The sequence below is a fragment of the Amblyomma americanum genome, chromosome 1, assembly GCF_052857255.1.
Source record: "Amblyomma americanum isolate KBUSLIRL-KWMA chromosome 1, ASM5285725v1, whole genome shotgun sequence".
In the NCBI taxonomy this organism is placed as follows: Eukaryota; Metazoa; Arthropoda; class Arachnida; order Ixodida; family Ixodidae; genus Amblyomma; species Amblyomma americanum.
The window spans coordinates 431945632-431963590 of NC_135497.1; the positions used below are offsets into that span (position 1 = coordinate 431945632).

The window sequence follows — 17959 nt, forward strand, 5'->3', positions numbered from 1 at the left end:
ATTTTTAATTTAATAATCGCAATAGACACGCACGGGCAGTCTGTGCAGGTGGATTATAGCGGAATGTTAACGTCTGTATGTAAAAGAGCTCAATAATTTGACAATTCAATAAAAAAAATTCAGCAATCACCTTTTTATTTATTATTTTAGGGGGCAATAATATATCAAAGGCAAGGTTTCACATGTTCACGAGAGGCGCCATATTAACAACTGGTGCACTTTTTTCTTCGTGTTGTTCATATTTGGGCACTCTTATTACTACCTTATAACAAGGTTTACTTATACTAACGAAGCAGCTTTCAAAGTATAACAAATAAAACCTCAACTATTTGAATCTGAATGGACAGAAAAAAAGTCAACGTGAACTGAACAGCAGAATAATAACTGCTCCGCCCCGCATTCCCCTCCGCCACAAAAAATATTTGCATCAATGAAAATTTATTTTGTAAACAAACTGGGCTCTGCCGTCCGCTTTTGAGACAAAAATCATGAAGCAACAACAACTTTTTCTAGTTGCATTAAATGCTTTACTATGTAAGCACCACTAGGAGTGTCGAAGCAGAACTGCTCATGAATGACAAGTAATTCAGCCTCTTTCAAAGAGCAACGCATTAGAAATAGAGTTGCGCATATCAATAATACAAGCGCACAATTATTGCATGTTGGAAAACCACACAGATAGGAGCAAAGAAATATATCTGTGGTGGAGCAATCAGTTTCTGAAAGGACACAAGCTGTCAGCAGAATGTGGCTGACGAGCAACTGATAACTGCAGTCACCCTGGATTGGCGGCAAAGGTCAGAAAACTTAACTGTGCATCCGGAATATTTTTAGGTTAATGATGAAGGCCTTCCAGTGTTTGTCATTATGTGCATGTCAAACATGCACGGGCAACAATACATCCTACAATTCCGGGTTAAGGAGGGCTAGATGGAAGCCTTGGGTGCGGCCTGATCCTAGCGACCAGAGCCAACAATGCACTCCCTCATAAGAACAAGATATGGCCACCCTGGTGTAGTACGGCCACTACCTCCTACTTGAAAACACCAGTTAACCCCCGGCCCTCGAGAAAAGGTGGCCACATAAAGCATAGGATATGATTAATTGGCCTTTGTCCTGCGGTGGGTGTAGTTAATTTGATGAAAATGATTTGAAAGTCTCTTGTACCGAATGTACCTCAACGAGGCCCCCTTTGGAAGCTCATTCCGAATAACTGCTGCTATCGCAGCAGCGTTTGAATAAATGAGCATCCAGCACCATGGCCTAACAGAGGTCTGTTGCCCGAATTATCCAAATTTTCAAATTATTTAGGGACTGCAAAAATAAATGCATTGTAAACACTTTATCAAAACTTCAAGCCTTTCATTAATTAAAGCTGGAGTTCCATTTATGTAACCAGTGGCAATTTTAACTATGTTTGTGCGATCTCTTTGACCCCCCTGCTTATGATTAAAACACAAGTTCTAAACTCATTACAATGACAAACAGTTACTTTTAAACAGGTCTCGGTTTTTGGCTCATTGCACTGATGCTAAAAATAATGGCGGTTACGAAGTGCATAAAAGAATACTTTTGTTCTACTTTCCTGCTCACATTACATTTTATGGAAAAAGCGCCCTAATGAGCCAGGTACTCCGCTCATTAAGGCTTTCTTCTACTGAGCCGGAGAACCCGGGTTCGAAACTGACCAGGGTGGCCACGTTTCAATGGAGCTGAAACTCAAAAAGTTCCCGAGTGCAATGGAGTGTCAGTGCAAGATAAAGTTCCGAAGGTGGTCGAAATTATTCCAGGGACCTCCACTATTGCACCTCTTCCTCTTTCCTCTTTCACTTCCTCCTTTATCCCTTTCCTTACAACCTGGTTGGTTTGGGTGTGCACCAAGATGTGCCAGACAGTTACTGCATCATTTCATTTCCTTAAACACTAACTTTCATTTTTTACTGTAGGAATAAAAAAGCTGGCTTTGCAGTGTTTAAATTGAGTGCACAGTCTTGTGTGCGCAGCGTGTTTGTGATGATGGGCAACTTTGAGCCACGAAAAAAAAAACTATTAGCTCAAGGAAATTTTCCACACTTACCAAAAGATGAATGATCCATAAACGTGCTAGACCTGTTTGTGTTTTGACAATTCGACCTGAAGCTATTTAGCTTTTAATATTCACCATACTGGTCACTTTTGACCTTATACAAAGGGTCTGTTCCAAATATCTCTCACTGTAGCCAAAAACTCCCAGAATATTTACCAAGATTAGCATTCAATTTAAACGCTAAAGAAGCAGACCTCTTATCGGTGCAGCAGTTTTTTCCCGAAATATGGGCAAAGGCAGGCAGGTTGAACAAAAGCACTGTTTGATGCGTTCTATTTTCTGCTCACACTACTTGGGGAAACAATATTTACAATTGCCAATCCAAACAGTTTAAAAGCACAAAAAGTTCCCTTTCTAACGAGTTAAAACTTGTTTTTCTAGCTTAGGCGGCAGGGTCACAGCGGTCGTGTAAACATTGTAAAAAATCGGCGGTGGCAACACAATTGTTGGAGCCCTATAACCGTAATGGACAAACTGCACTTCGTTTTGTTTTCGCAGTAACTGCAGCCAAGAAATATTCCGCAGCATACCCTAAATCCCGGTATACGGCGTGCTTCCAACAAGAGGGAGACGTAGGACAGCTGGACAGAGTGCGTGTCCTGCAGGCTATTGTCTTTGTTCTTCACAATGAGGGCTCTCAGCAGGTTGTGAGCCTTCGGACTACGGGTCATGTAAGCAAGTCCCTGGAAGAGAACATTATCAAAGCACTTCTCAAACACATGCACGTCGACAGTACCCAATATGAAGCTCAATGAGAGTCTCAGTGCAGAAAAGCAATAAAGGTCTAGCTGTAAAGCATTCTTGGGCTGATTACTAAATATTATATGAGATAGCACAAGAAATGTAACACAAACTTGAAAAATAGTGGCTTGGTAAAAAGAACTTGCTGTGATTACAACAGAGAGGAATGGAAAAAATCTGGCATTTCACTGCAGAACAATCCGTCATGGTGTTCGTAAGCGTCAAATGAATGAACTGGCTATTAAAAAAGAAAAGTATACATGATATCTGTCACACGTTACTCTGCATAATAAAGAGATTTCCTAAGCTAAAACTCTCTGCTCCAACAGCAGCACCGCAATGCATATTGCAATACAAGGGGGGGAATAAATTTTCAGCCAGACATGTGGCAGTTATGCAATCCAACCTGAGTTTAGAAATATTAAGGAAAAAGATTATGTGCTATGTTAATGCCGTAAAATATGGCATATAAATACATGGTTATTTTCATAACCTAGAGGACACACCTCTAAAGATCCATCATGGTTGCACTATGGAGGACTGCCTTTAGGGTCAGCCCTAAGTGAAAGAACATTTGTTTTAGAATTTCATGATTAAATCGCACTTGACCACTGAGAATGGCAGCCTTACTTCAGCCAAATAGACTTGTCTCTCGAATGTGTAAAGGAATAAGCAAGAGACAAGGAAGAAATTGCTCTCTGGTCTTTGAAGCCATCAGGTTCGAAAGCGGAGCGCTAGGCAGATTATGCGCTTTGGATAAAATTTGAAACCTATAAAATTGGCGATAAACACCCCTGAAAAATAAGAAAATGACAAAACTAGAAGCGCAATTTTTTTAATTAAGCATTAGAAGTAGGAAAGACACACCAAGTGCCATGCTACTAGTGCAGAAAACAATCTCTAAAAGTTTGTCGGTCACTATAACTTGAGATTTACATGATAAAGTTGCGCCCTTTTGGCTTTTATTTTTCTGCTCTTCAATTTCGTTCACCACGTGCTACTTTAAATATAATAACAAATTTCTAACCAGGTGTACAAGTGGAAAAAAAGATCAATGAGCTAACTTTTTCCAACGAGCTCGTTCCGCAAAAAATAACCGCGCCTTTTGCTCTTGCTTGGTTTCTAAGCAGTGGATGGAAGGCACATAGCTGCTATAATACAATTCAATTTGTCTGATTCTATTCTATTCTTACCATCCACTCGTTTGACTAAGTGATTCCAGTGACAGCTAGCAACTGTATGAAAAAGAAACGAAGTGCGAAAAAAATTAGAATGCAATAGAATTTGAATGCAGTCAATATATTTCCCCTCCCGCTCAGTGGGTAACGAAGCATCATATCACCATATATGCATCACATGCATGCAGTAATAAGACCTGTCATCACAAACACAGCCATGCATAAATCTTTTCGTGCTTGAAATGTACCAGTTACTCGTGTGTGCCCAATGATGTGTTTTGGTTTACAGAGGTTTAATGTCCCAAAGCGACTGAGGCCATGAGGTACGCCGAAGTGAATGGCTTTGAAAATTTCAACCACCTAGAGTTTCTTTAACCTGCACTGACATCGCACAGTACACGCACCTCTAAAATTTCGCGTCCATCAAAATTTGACCACTGTGGCCGGGATGGAACGCACCTCTTTTGGGTCAGCAGCCAAGCATCATAACCACTGAGCCACCGCGGTGTGGTCAATGATGTTTTTTTTGTAAAATAGCACGACATATTTAGACAACCATTTTACATTAGAAAAATAACGTTTGACTCCTCGATGACTGATGTTAATGGCACTGACATGGTCCTGCAAGTGTTCCACTACAGCATAGACAGCTGCTGTTCCTGTTTTTACCGTTCATCGATGGCAGCAAAAAACTCGCGCAACAATACTTAACAACTCTTCTATCATGTCATACTGAAAACATCCATGTAACGGCCCTTATAACAAGCCTCTTAATAAAACTCCGACAACAATGTCTTAACGTGTATGTGAACCACACGCAATGTAGCGAACATAGTGGCTCGACATGCGCCGGTTCTTCTCATATTAATTCGCACTGCCGCAAAGGCAGCGTGCTGTCGATTTCGTGAAAATCTTTGCTTCCACAAGACTGCAAACACCAAGGAGCAACTCAAGTCAGTTACACTGCAAGTAGCTGCCTCCAACAGCCTTTTTGTGCAGTCAAACAACATTACAGCACTAATTTAAAGACATATACTGCATAACAATTGCATTTTAAGCAATAATATAGGCAGTATATTGTGCTACTAAAAGTTTCAAACAATTTTCACGAAGAAAAAGTAACATGATTTGTCCGCCCGGCCACACAAATTACTCTTCTCACCTGATTAACTCGAACTCTTGAATCAAGAGAATTCAGGTCCACAGCATTTTTGTTGATTAAGTCATCTCCAAGTGCCTTTCGTTCCTGTGAAATGTGAGGGGCATTGATTAGTGTCCTGCAAAGCCTGTGCCACATGGCATTTTCACATATAACGATATCAGACATAACGATATATCTCTTATGACAAACAAAAGTTTTTGATTTGTCAATTTTCTTATGTCTCTTTATCAAAATAAACTGGTTATAACGATGCAATCTTCAGCGAAATAACAGATACAATGATTAAATTCTCTCCCCCAGAACCTGTTTACAACGAAAACGCCTGAAAGTTTGAAAAAAATAAAATATTTCGAAGCGAATGACATAAAAACTCCTCATGAGTGCTGAAAATGGACCGGCGTAGCGAAATAGCGTTGCATGGGCCCTTAGAAACCAAGCACAATCATAGCACTATTGCCAGAGGGAGGACGAATGAGCCTGCGTGGCCGCCGCAGCACAATGCTTCTTCGCGCTAACCTAGTTTCTTTCCCGTTTATGCAGCGCAGACCTTGGCAGCGCGGCAAGATGCTGTGCGCTGATAACATTGCGGGTTGTACGTGGGTAACGTGGGTGTGTTCTGGTTTTTTTTTTTCTGGCAGTCCAATACACAAAAATGGCGACTAACCGGTTAACAAATATCGCCCCATTTCTTTGACCAGCCTTCCGGGTAAAATTCTTGGGCTTATTATATCATCCCAAATTGCCACCCCTCTCGATTTTCATTCCTTCTTTCACAGTTTTCAACATGGCTTCAGAAAGCATTACTGATGTGAAAAGCAGCTGGCATTTTTCACTCACTTTCTTCACAGGGTCCTGAACTGGGTGGTGTTGTCAACTGTATATCCTTTGATTTTTCTAAAAGTTTTGACGAGGTGTCTTATAGTCTACTGCTGTTTCAATTGAACAAACTTTACCTGGACCGTAATGATTTTGCAAGGTTGATAACTTTTCTTACTAATTGCTTCCAATACATAACGGTTAACGAAAACGACTCGAACATAATCTCATGCCTATTCTGTCGTGCCGCAGGGCCCCATTCTTGCTCCTTTACTCTTTCTAATCTATATCAATAATTTACCCACCGGAAATAAATCACCCGTTGGACTTTTTACAGACGACTGTGTAATTTATCGCGAAACAGCCAAACCTGATGATAATGGCATTCTTCAATAAGACCTTAACTTAGTAACTGCATGGAGTCAAGATTTGCAAATGACTCAACTCTGACAATTGTAAAGTTTTTCATGTATCTCGAACTAACTCTCAGGTTTCTTCATACAACCTACAAAATACCCCACTGAAACAGGAAAACTCCCGCAGATACTTAGGCGTCTTTATCTCATCTAAGCTATCATGAGAGCAGCATATCAACTATGTTACTAGCAATGGTAATCGTTCTCTAGGTTATTCGGAACGTAAGTTCTCAACCATTTCTTCATCCCTTAAATTACAAATTTATGAAACACTTATTCATTTCAAGCATTATTAGTGGCCTCTGTATGAGGCTCGTTAGGACTGATGCTTGGGCGAGTTGGTATGCCATGTTCAAGAAGAACAGCGCGAAAAGACAAGGACCACATCTTTCTGTATCTGTATCTGACCACATCTGTATCTTCCTGTGGTCCTTGTCTTTTCGCGCTGTTCTTCTTGAACTCTGTATGAGACCCGGGCCTAAAAATACTGATAACTAAAATCGAGCTGTTCAGAATCGGTGTGCTCGTTACATCTTCAGTGATTATCATCGTACTGCCAGCACAACATGAAAAACCCGTTACACCTGCCACCACTGTCGCTAAGATGTAAGATATTTCGACTATGTATACTACATAATATATACTATCACAATACACTTCCCAGTCATCTGCCTCAGCGGCCCTCTTATACATCATGTCGCGTAGACCATCACGAAATTAGATATTTGCATGCCACACAAACACCGTTCACAATTCATTCCTCCTGTGTTCACTTAATGAGTGGAACCACTTTCCCGAGGCGCTAGTGTCTAACACAGATATTAGCTTATTCGAAAATGTTCTAACTGCTCATTTTAGAGTTCCCACTGAATAAATTTTTGCAGAGCTTAATATTTTTTCATAATGTTGTATATTTTAGCGTTCCTAAAATGAATCATTTTTGCGCTGTGCTATTTTTCAGTTTGATACCCTTGTATATTATGTCTGTGTTTTTCTCTTATTCCTGCTTTTCCTGCACATTTATGCTTTCCAATCTCCTCTGTAATGTCCGACCCAGGCGCTGACGGTATTATAAATAAAAAAATTAATTAATGGAATCAATAAATAAATAGTGATAATCGGTTATAACAGTCGCATCTTCTGATTTGCTCATTATCGTTGTAAGTGGACTGCGCAGTATACTCAGTATGGAAAAAAGGACATTGGAACAGCAGTTTCACTCACGTGGACAGGAATAATTTCGAAGAAATCCGTCAACACTTTGCATACACCCCTGACTGCCACTGCTCGAATGTCTGGAACAGAGTCCACTAGAAGAGCCTGCAGAACAGACGGTAAGACAAGAGCGGAGATGGGTGTTCTGCTGTGTTTAATGGCTAATAAGCAACTAAGGCAATCATGTGCCAAATGCAAGTTTAATATAGTCGGCTGTTTTCAATGTTTTTCTTTATCATTTTTGTACCACCAGAGCGATGGCATAACATTTTGGAGAAACAGAGGAAAAGAGGGCATACATAGTACAGCATCGCAGAAGCAAGGCTCCTAGAAATGGAGTCAATGATTTGAAAAGCATGAAAATTAGAAGTTTCCAATGTTACTCCATTTTTGGAACTATTCTTACAGCCTCTAATTTCTTCTGCTTCAGAAACTACAGTGAGACTAGCTGAAATGAAACAGCAGGCCCATGAAGACCATTTCCCTTTCTTTCTAAGAAACTCACATGCATTATACGGAAGTTCTCGGCCAACTCTTGCTCCATTTCTGGAGCTGCAGTGCTCTCCAGCAGTGGGAATGAGTCAAAAAAAATTCTAGCAGAGCGGAGCCGAACCTTGTAGTGTAGCGCCTGGATCAAGAAAAGGAAACAGTGGAGACATTACATGCAAAATAAAGTAAACAACACAGGACTGTGTGATGTATTTGACATGAAGTTTAGCACGTGAAGCAAACAAGCTCACAATGTGCAGATCAATGGATGCAACCAGTGTAGTGTTCATATTTTCTATAAACAGTATTACCAGCAATCGCAAGCATTTAACCATAGCACTCAAAATTCTTCTCAATTACCTTCAATACACAAAAATTCCTTTCCAAACTTGCAATGGAATTGTAATGTACAGATCGCATACTAACATGTCACCGTGAAATAGAGAGATGCATAATCATGTTTAAAAAGCCCAGTATTAAAGAGCTACAGTTGAACCTCATTATCACGAAGTCAAAGATGCCCCATATTCTTATTATAGCTGTTGCTTTGCTATAACGGTCCGAATCGTCGGCTGCAACTTTCGCATGCCAGTAATCTTGCCTTCAACTGAGTATAACAACGATAGCAAAGCCAGCGTTTTGTGTGTGTACCAAGGATGCATTCAACATGTGCACCAATCGCGCATCATGACGCTGAATAGTCGTATATGGTCGTATATGCACCAACTAGATATGTTATCCTTGCCAATGTACACTCGTGCTTTTCGCAGCCCACACGAACATTCAGAGCCTAGCTAGTCAGTCTTGGAAGAATAATGTCGTAAAACACAGGAAGAGGAGCATTCAGAATATTAGCTTCATTTTCTAGGTGCCAAAGCTCATATGAGATGGCTCTCAAAGAGGGCGCTTAGTGGCTATTTCCTTGCGAGTACCGTATTTACTTAACTTTACCGCACACATTTTTTTGAGGAAAAAAACTATTTAAAAATTACGTGCTTGTACCTAAAGTATGAAAATTGAACTTGGCCAGCAACACCCTATAGTCACTGACATCATAAAGTGGTGGCTTGGTATTTATTGCGCATCGTTATCAACATCACCTACCTAGCCTACCGCAGTCATGGATACTGTTGGGTCTTGCGAGCATCTGATGTGTACATAAGCAAGGCGCAGACATAGACTTAGATAACATGAACACGTCGGTTGTGAAGATGCGCCAAGTTCACTACCACGGCCGCTCAATGGCAACGCACTAAATGCGTTGCCATTGAGCGGCAACGAGGCGAGCTTGCGTGCAGCCTTCCAGGCACCCAATGGCCAACCTGGAAAGCCCCGCGCCCAACGTGCCACCATCAATAAATCTCCCGTTCAGAGCGCGCGACCTCTTGGCTTTCTGCCAATTTCGCTGAGCATGTCACCGCCACCGGATCTCCCGTTGGAAGATAAATTCCCCGATGTTATCGGAGCATCTTGGCTGTCTGCCAAGGTCTGCAGTATGAATGGTGAGAAAAGCACAAGGAATGTGCGAAGATAATAATGTGATCGTGTGGATCAAAGTGTGAAAAGCTTGTGCATGTTGCAATCGAATCACTGCACTTTTATTTATTTTAGCTTGAAAATTGGGTGTGCGTTACAATTCAGGGAGCGTTATAATCCAGTATATAGGGTGCTTGTTTTTGTTGGCTTCATCAAACAGCTCACAAGCGCGCAGGCCGCAACACTACGCATTTTTATTTATTTTATTCAAGACAATCCTAAAGGCCTATTTCAAAGATATTAGATGAGGGGGTAGCGCACACTGCTTATAAGAAGCTTTACGAACAAGGTAAAGAATATGCAGCAAGCATCCCAGTTAGAAAATGGAAGTATAATTTAAACACCTTCGACTAAATATACAAGCACATGCGAGTGTGAAGTTTATAATACAAATCATAGGAAGTTAAAAAAGAATACCTAGCGAAAAATGACAAGAATTGCTTGTGGATAATGGAGACCAAAGTCTCCCGTCAACTAAAACTGAATTAGATTTCCTTTTGTATTGCTTCGTCATGTGAATATAGAAGGATCTTTATACCATCAAGCACAAGAAGCCCACTGCAAACAATTTTAATCATGAGACCATGCTGCGAAAATAGAAACTGCCCATGCAACCAGGAAGGCTGAGCATGCATGCTCCAATAGGCCGTTTGCAATAAGAAGGATAGAGAATAAGGCAACTGCAATTCAGGACATCTAATCAGTACTTAAGTGTCGGGCAACTATACAGATTAACATTCTCAGCGAGAAATGACCAATGGGGTTCATTGGAGGTTTGTTATATCCCACTGTAAGAATATGTTACTTCATAAAAACAAGATATCAAATACAAGGAATTCCGCGGGGCTTCCAATAAAATTGCTATTCCTTCGTTACATTCATTATTTCGTTAGAAACCACTATTATTCGCAGGATTGACTGTAAAAATAGGGTTGGCAAATGATACTTTTACAAAACTGAATCGCATACGAATCGAATAGTGAAGAGAACCAATCACCATCGTCACATTTTTCCCATAAAGGTACCACTAGGTACAATATCTTTGAATACGAATCAAATATGAATCAGTGAACTATTACACGAAATTACACACTAATTGTGTGAATATTCGTGCCAAACGAATATTCATAAAAAGAGCAAAAAACTAGTGTTGCCACTGTAAGTTGTGGAATTAAACCTGCAAATAGCGAAAGACGTACCATTGATTTGCACTAGGGCACATGCAACATGAAGCCAGCATATTAATTCTATGAACGTCATGTCATATGCACAGGAAAAATAAATTACCTTTCCCTACTTCGATGGCAGTCGGCAAACTAGAGCCAAATATAAGTTCACGAGAAGAGTGAGAGTTTGAGTCAGTCTAAGATATAGCGCATAAAAATAGGGTTTCCTTAGCCTGACTGAACCCTGTCGCATCACCCAACGCTAAAGGCCACATATAGAGCATTGTAATGCCGGTACATGAATGTATCACGTTGAGGCGCATAACACCTTCCTGAACCCATATTTCCGTTTTTAAACATTCGCAGAAAAAAAACTATGGTGTTCCCTATTCGAACTTCAAGCCACTTATTTTGAAACTATTCGAAATCTTGAGAACAGATTCGTTGTGAACAAACACTATTTTGTATTTTGAACATTCACTACTTGAATTGTTTCGCGAATATGAAATAAAAAGATTACTTATAGACTGAAAATTTCGAAATTTGCCACTCATCTTTGTATTGTTTGTTCACACTCGAAGCTCCTGGCACGAGGCTTTATTCTTTTGTTTCATACGCGCGATGCAACCAGAATTATCTAGATTGATCGTGGCCCTGCGCAACTGCTTCCATATTTTAACGGATTGTTGTAGTAGCTTTTAGTTTTTTTATCCCAAAGGTTCCTTACAGCTTTAAATTAAATGCAGCCAAGAAACGTAGGCAGTGTGTTTGACGACTGCAGAGCATGCTTGATGCTTTTGCCACCACAAAGTCATTCAGTTCTTTGCGGGCTCAGGTCAGCTCAATAAACAGTTTTCTTTTGGAAGCCCTTTTCGCTCTTTTCCTCACTTCCAGGCAGCCATCACTACGTGAAAATAATCACACATACCTAGTAAAAATTACAAAAATAATGGAAACTGCTTGGAGGTGTGCTGCGTAATTTGATACCCAGCGGTGCCTTACCCACTAGTATGAGCTAATCTACGCTGCACTGCATACAATACAATATTACTCAAACTGATCACCTAGAAATGTCACTTAAATTCATGGTACTCAACAGTTCCTCCATTTTGTGTTTGTGATATCTGCCCCACATGCAAAAAACTGAAATAGTATCAGGATGCCAGTGTTCACTGATGGTGCTAGAAACGATATCGCAAGATGTCAAACCTGCAAGCAAATATTACATGCAGTAAATGCACAAATAAAAAAATTTGGCATGCAAGGGTGCCAGGCAATGATCATAGAATGAACACAGCCATGACAACATCTTGAAAATGCCAAGATACGCTGCAACTTACCCGAACTGCCCATTACCAACAGTGACATATATGTTAAGTTCAGGCCAGCAAGAGCCTGTGACATGAGAACGCAGTACTCAGTCACGGATGAGCACTGTATGCTTTTCCTTTCTGCAGTTTTCAAAGAACAGCCCGAGCAAAAACACCATGCAACTACAAAGATTCGAATACAAGGTGAAGTCATCACCATTATCAGTCAGGTCACCTCTACAGAAGACAAATGCCTCTTCCATTGATCTCCATTTAGCTCTTCCGAATGCCAATCGCAGCCACTCTATACCCTAGACATATTCCTATGCACCTCACCTGACCCTCTGCAATTCCCAGTTACCCAGTTTCACCGATCCACCGTCGCACCATCTACAACTGCACCCATAACATAAAGGTAGAGCATTCACCTAACCCACCTAAGGAACAGGATATGTGTCCTAGTGCTGCCATAAATATCCGCTAGTACATGAAAGACGAAAGTTGGCAAAACTCAAATCAAGCCCCCTCCACTAGGGCACATCTTTCTTCCTTTCTTCGTTCCCTCCCTCCTTTATCCTTTCCCTTACGGCGCGCTTCAGGTGTCCGCCGATATATGAGACAGATACGGTGACATTTCTTTTCCCCCCAAAAAACAATTATTATTATTATTATTGAGCACCCAATGCTGACAGATGCCGATGGAATACTGCACGGGCCAGTGAGGTTGTGCTAATCAAGGTGGAATCACACTAGATAGGCTCAAGAAGTAAACAGCAAGAACACTGCTCATCACAGCAGGGCCCATGCTCTAATTCTGATCCCACACAGAACTGATCTCTCGAAGGAATTACTAATTGGTTGAAGCTGAAGCAGCTGATGCGGTGCTCAAAACGCAAAGTATGGCCACACCAGACATGGGAATGATGAGGTGCATGTCACTATCAAAACGTTGTTGATTCGCCAAATATCTCTTGCTGTATGGTGGCTGATCCAGCAGATACGTGTGTCAGTAACACATACTTTGAGACACATAAATACATCAAAGTCTGCCCATGCACACAGTGTTTGCAAAGTGCCTCGGATGTTGCTGAAGTTGTGTACCAGTTGCTCTCAACAGCAATGATATAAATTATGGCTCTTTTTACAAACAAGCACAATTATATTTCCAGAAACATGTTACCTAGACGGCAAGTTGATTTACATAAAATATTATTTTTGAGCATTTTATGCTTGTTGTTTGAAAGCAGTTTACGCGTCTACCCTAACTCATATGTTGTCTGCAGAACAATGGAAGGTTGAGACCTGCTCAGTCAATCAAGAGAATGCATTAAACATATGTTCCTCCATGCCTCGTTATCTGTTTTTTGTTTGCTCGTGGCATACACAGGCACGATTAGAAAATAGTACAAATCAACGCTGCCTACATACTGTAAGCATATGCACGCTTATGTATGCTATACACAAGCATTTTGTGTGGCATTGTGCCATTTCCACAGTCGCACCTTTAGTTCAGTGTATGCAAATGAAGACAACGATGAGTTCAGTCTAGTGGCATCAACAGGTTGTTAGAATGGGAACCAAAGAAAAACTGCCCTGCCCAATAACACATGGAATACTGTATATGCCCTGCAGGACAATTCGAATATGTGGGAAATGTTACATAGCCCAAACTGTCCAATTCATCAACGTTCGGCTCGTGGAGAAGATGTCGTAAGTACAATCTTGGTAATCACGAAAATGAAAAGTCCGAAATTTTTCCTACATTAAGATTTTCGTTATATGCAGTTTTCCAGGAAGAGTCTAAAGGACAGTGCTGAATGGAAACCAAAATAAGAAATGTAGGTAAAATCACCTTCAAAGTGTTTATGGAAAACAGTTTAACTCATTATGTTATAAACACAGAGAAACGTTTCGCGATGGTCCTGATAGCACGACTGCGGCACCAACTGCCGCCCTTCACCGCAGACTCACGCAATGCCACTACGGTGGGGTGAGGAGGGTTGGGGAAGAGATGGGGCACTTCAGCCGAGCCAGAGGAGAACGCGTGCGACCGAGGCTGACTGTGGAGGAACATGCTTCAACCCTCGATTTTCCGCTCCCGGTCTTCCCCTCGCTGTTCTTCCGCTCTCCGTCATCCCTGCTTCTGAAGCGCGAGAGCTATTGACGCCAGGATCACACAGGAAACCGCGCACTGCTCGTGTAGTATCTTTTTCTTACTATGCTGAAATATTTTTGCCGCTTTCGAGCATGAACAGTTGTAATGCCACGTGGTATGACGTTCCTAGACAGAACGTACCGGAGATGCGCCGACGGCGCTCAAGCACGGCGCGTTGTGTAAACTGCAGTCACCCGTTGCAATCGAAGTTCTTATAGCAGCTCGTACTTTATTGTCAGTAAACTTTCGTGCGGTTCTGCCGAATTTCGAGCAACTCGTCACTAGCTAACAGACAGATGGTGCAGCCAGTTCACTATATAAGGTCAACTGACAACGCCTTCATTACATGGCAGTCTCAAATACACACTTTTTGGGGGTGGCATTGGGGAATTCAGAAATTCGTAACATCAACGAATTCGCTATATCGAAGTTTGTTACACCCAGTTTTAACTACAGTGGCAATATAAGGATCTGGACACTTGGCAGCACACTGCACATTGTGTAGACATGATGAGAATGACTATACTCGCTTTTATCAGCAGACACGCGTTACTTCTGCAAACGCGAACCAGAGCAAGAAAGAGATATTGGAAGGTTTTCCTACGCATCCAAAGATATTCGTGTGTGTGCAAGCCAAATGATTATCTTTCTACCAAGGAAGTGAGCTTCTTGAATAAGAGGGTGGGTGCACTGCCCATGCGGTTTTGAAGATGATACTTTTGACAACACAACACGCGTGGTTATTTGTGTTGTCTGCTCTCTCTTCGTCCCTGTAGTTTAGAGCTACTTTTTTGTCTTCTCTAACAAACCAATGCACCGCTTCAAGCATAGAAGTGGCAGAACTGCCACTCTAAATTATAATAATGCAAATTTATTGCTCATACATTTTGTTGCAGGTGAGATGAGATGAAGCGAAAGCCTGATGTCCTGTTTATAGCCAGTGAACGTACTGAAAATGGCAATAACAGTGACGAAGCCTGTCCGAAGCGAGGTCTTGCTTGAAGGGGTGCCACCGTTTTGGAAAAATATTTTAGCGTATGCGAAGAGCCATGCACGGTAAACTCAGGGCACAGCGTATGTAATGCGAGCATACGGTAAGGCTCAATTTGAAATAGCATCTGGCACATGTACACCCCGAAGCACGCTAAACTTTTAGCACATGCCCCATATCCCTATTTTACACTGGCACTACACTCTGCAGTGTCAGAACATGCCTCTGTGCTCATCGCAGCTTTGGCACTGCTGCAAGTAACTACTGAAATTGAGTAGCCGACAGATCAAATGTATCACTGCATTTTTCATTGCAACCGAGAGCCATGACTGATTGTTCTGCTTCAGCCAATCAGAATTTTTTCAATTCCCTAAAGCAACTGAATTTAGAATATGGGCCTAGGAGTCGACCTTCCCAGGTGCAGGACTCTTTGACAACAATATATATATTAATATAAATAAAATAGGAAGTATTCCAGCCAAGAGACACCTCAAGTTTTTGGTTATGTGGACGTAATGCTATCTGCTGGGGAGCGGAACACACAGTGGGAAGACGAAACTCCCAAAAATATTTATGAGCAACCAAAAGTAATAGGAACAGTAGCTAATCAGAACAAGCTTGCCAAGACATTGCTTATACCAAAGACCATTGTTTATCTATTGCACTGTGTAGCTAGACAGTGAATGAGTGCCACAAACAATGTCAGTAGTTCTGAACCATTTCACCGCGAGCTAAAATTTGCACAGAGTCAACATTCATGCACTCCAACTGTTCTTCGCAGATGTCCCCCTTTCAAGGAAAGCAATTGGTGCAACTGCTTTATCCACAGCAAATGTGCAAAACCGAGTCGCACTAAACATACGCGTAATCAAAGCTAGAGACAAGCAACCTTCATTGAATTGCGTTATGTCGCACTCCCAGCGTAAGGTATTGCAGCTCTATGCCGAACTGCTGTTCACCTCAACAATGCAGAGCAATTCATGTTGCCAAACAAGACTAGCACCACCAGTAGAAAGAGCTCTATACACCTAAATGCAAAAGTGAAAATTGTCTGGCCACATTTATTCACTGCAATTGTCGTAAGTACATAATTAAAACTTTCTGCTAAAGAATGGGAAATGTGAATATTCTCTAATGCTCAACCGCTTTTTTCCAAGGAAATTGCCACAAAAATTGGCGGACTGGCCTCAAGTAAAAAAATGTATTTCAAAATAGCAGTAAGCTCTCAATTCCCAAATTTTGATTTGAACAAGGAAGCATGAAATGAAATGCAGTGCCTTCATTGCTGCTACGGAAGTGCAAATACTGAAACTTTTGAATACAAACTGAACATAAATATGAAGCAAAAAAATGGCTTCGAATATCAAATCAAGAAACGAACATCTGTTCAGTACAAAAAAAATCAGAACAGATAAATGACCACACATTCTTGCGCTTGCATCTTCAAAATAGTCTATTGTCTTTGCAGCTGAAATAATCAAAACTAGGCTGCCTCAACACCATATAAAACACGATGTGAAAAGAATTACGTGCTCCTTTATTAGACAGCATAATAATATTCAACGTGTATGTGGTATTGCAAAAATATATTTATCTGATAAAATGTCAAAACTGGCAATAAACAATACCATGTTCACTACTAAAATGTCATTAAAATGGGTTTAAAAGACCGGAAGAAATTTCAGAGTTATATTAAGGTCAATTTATAAAATGCCCCGCAGGTCCCGGACCAAACAAATGAAGATAATGCAGTACAGCCTTATGAGGCGGCTACATTGCGCACACCTGCAAGCCTGTGACTTCCGCACAGTTTCGGTGTGCTAGAAGAACAACGCGAGCGCAAGCGAGGGGGAACGCACATCAACGTCGGAACGCCGAGAGTGCGCCAAAAAAGAAATAAACAGCGACGTGCCAGTCAGCATCCGAAAGCGGCATGGAGCTGGGATTGGGCTACCGGCGAATACACGAGCCGACAGCTGCGTTTTCTGCGGGGAAGCAGCGAAGGTCGGAAACAGAAACTATGCGGCCAGGCTATTTTTTAGCCTAGCGACAGGGACCCTTCGAATGTTGTCACGCCTACCGTTAAATCTGCTTAATTAAGAACTGCGTGGCTTACAACTCAACATGCAAGAGGCAGAATTTTTACTCGATCGCTTGCCTTTCTAAAGCACCGCGACTCGCCCCTTTGGGAGCCTCACACTGAAATTCTATAAGCAGCCTTTCCCGCATATCGTAGCGGACGAAAGTGAAATTATGAAGGTCACGCTTAGGAGTCTGATGAAGGCGGCAGCACGAATGGCATAAGTGTGGGCATTAAGTATGTAACATATTAGGGACGGATAAAAAAGTGCTCTTTCGACTTACAATTGTTCGAAGCAGGTTGTTGGCCACCTTGTTCATAGGGCTTGTGATATGTGGGAAAGTTCACTTGCGGAATTTCACATGAGGTCAAGCCTAATGGCACTGAATATCAAACAGTCAATTTTGAATATTCGCACACCCCTATTTTTTAGGCTTTGAGCATAGTTAACGGTACAGCAATACCATATTGGTCCAGAAAGATCCTGTTCATCACAGAATACAAACATACTGACAAGTGCCACGAAACTGTATTTTATCTAGATTAAGAGTCTGGCCTCAAGATACGCTCCAAAATTTTGTTTTCAGCCATCAGAAGCAGAGCTTCTCTTATTGCATT

The 17959-nt window shown here is 41.3% G+C and overlaps 1 protein-coding gene across 1 annotated transcript in view; it reads right to left on the reverse strand.

The window, feature by feature from the left end:
* Nucleotides 1-17959, reverse strand: part of LOC144103903 (condensin-2 complex subunit G2-like) — a 151344-nt gene that overhangs the window by 52714 nt on the left and 80671 nt on the right. The window contains exons 10-13 of the mRNA XM_077636619.1: nt 8120-8242; nt 7624-7719; nt 5168-5251; nt 2617-2769 (exon numbers count right to left, since the gene is read on the reverse strand). Coding sequence (XP_077492745.1) covers nt 2617-2769; nt 5168-5251; nt 7624-7719; nt 8120-8242 — 456 coding nt within the window. The remainder of the gene's footprint in view (nt 1-2616; nt 2770-5167; nt 5252-7623; nt 7720-8119; nt 8243-17959) is intronic.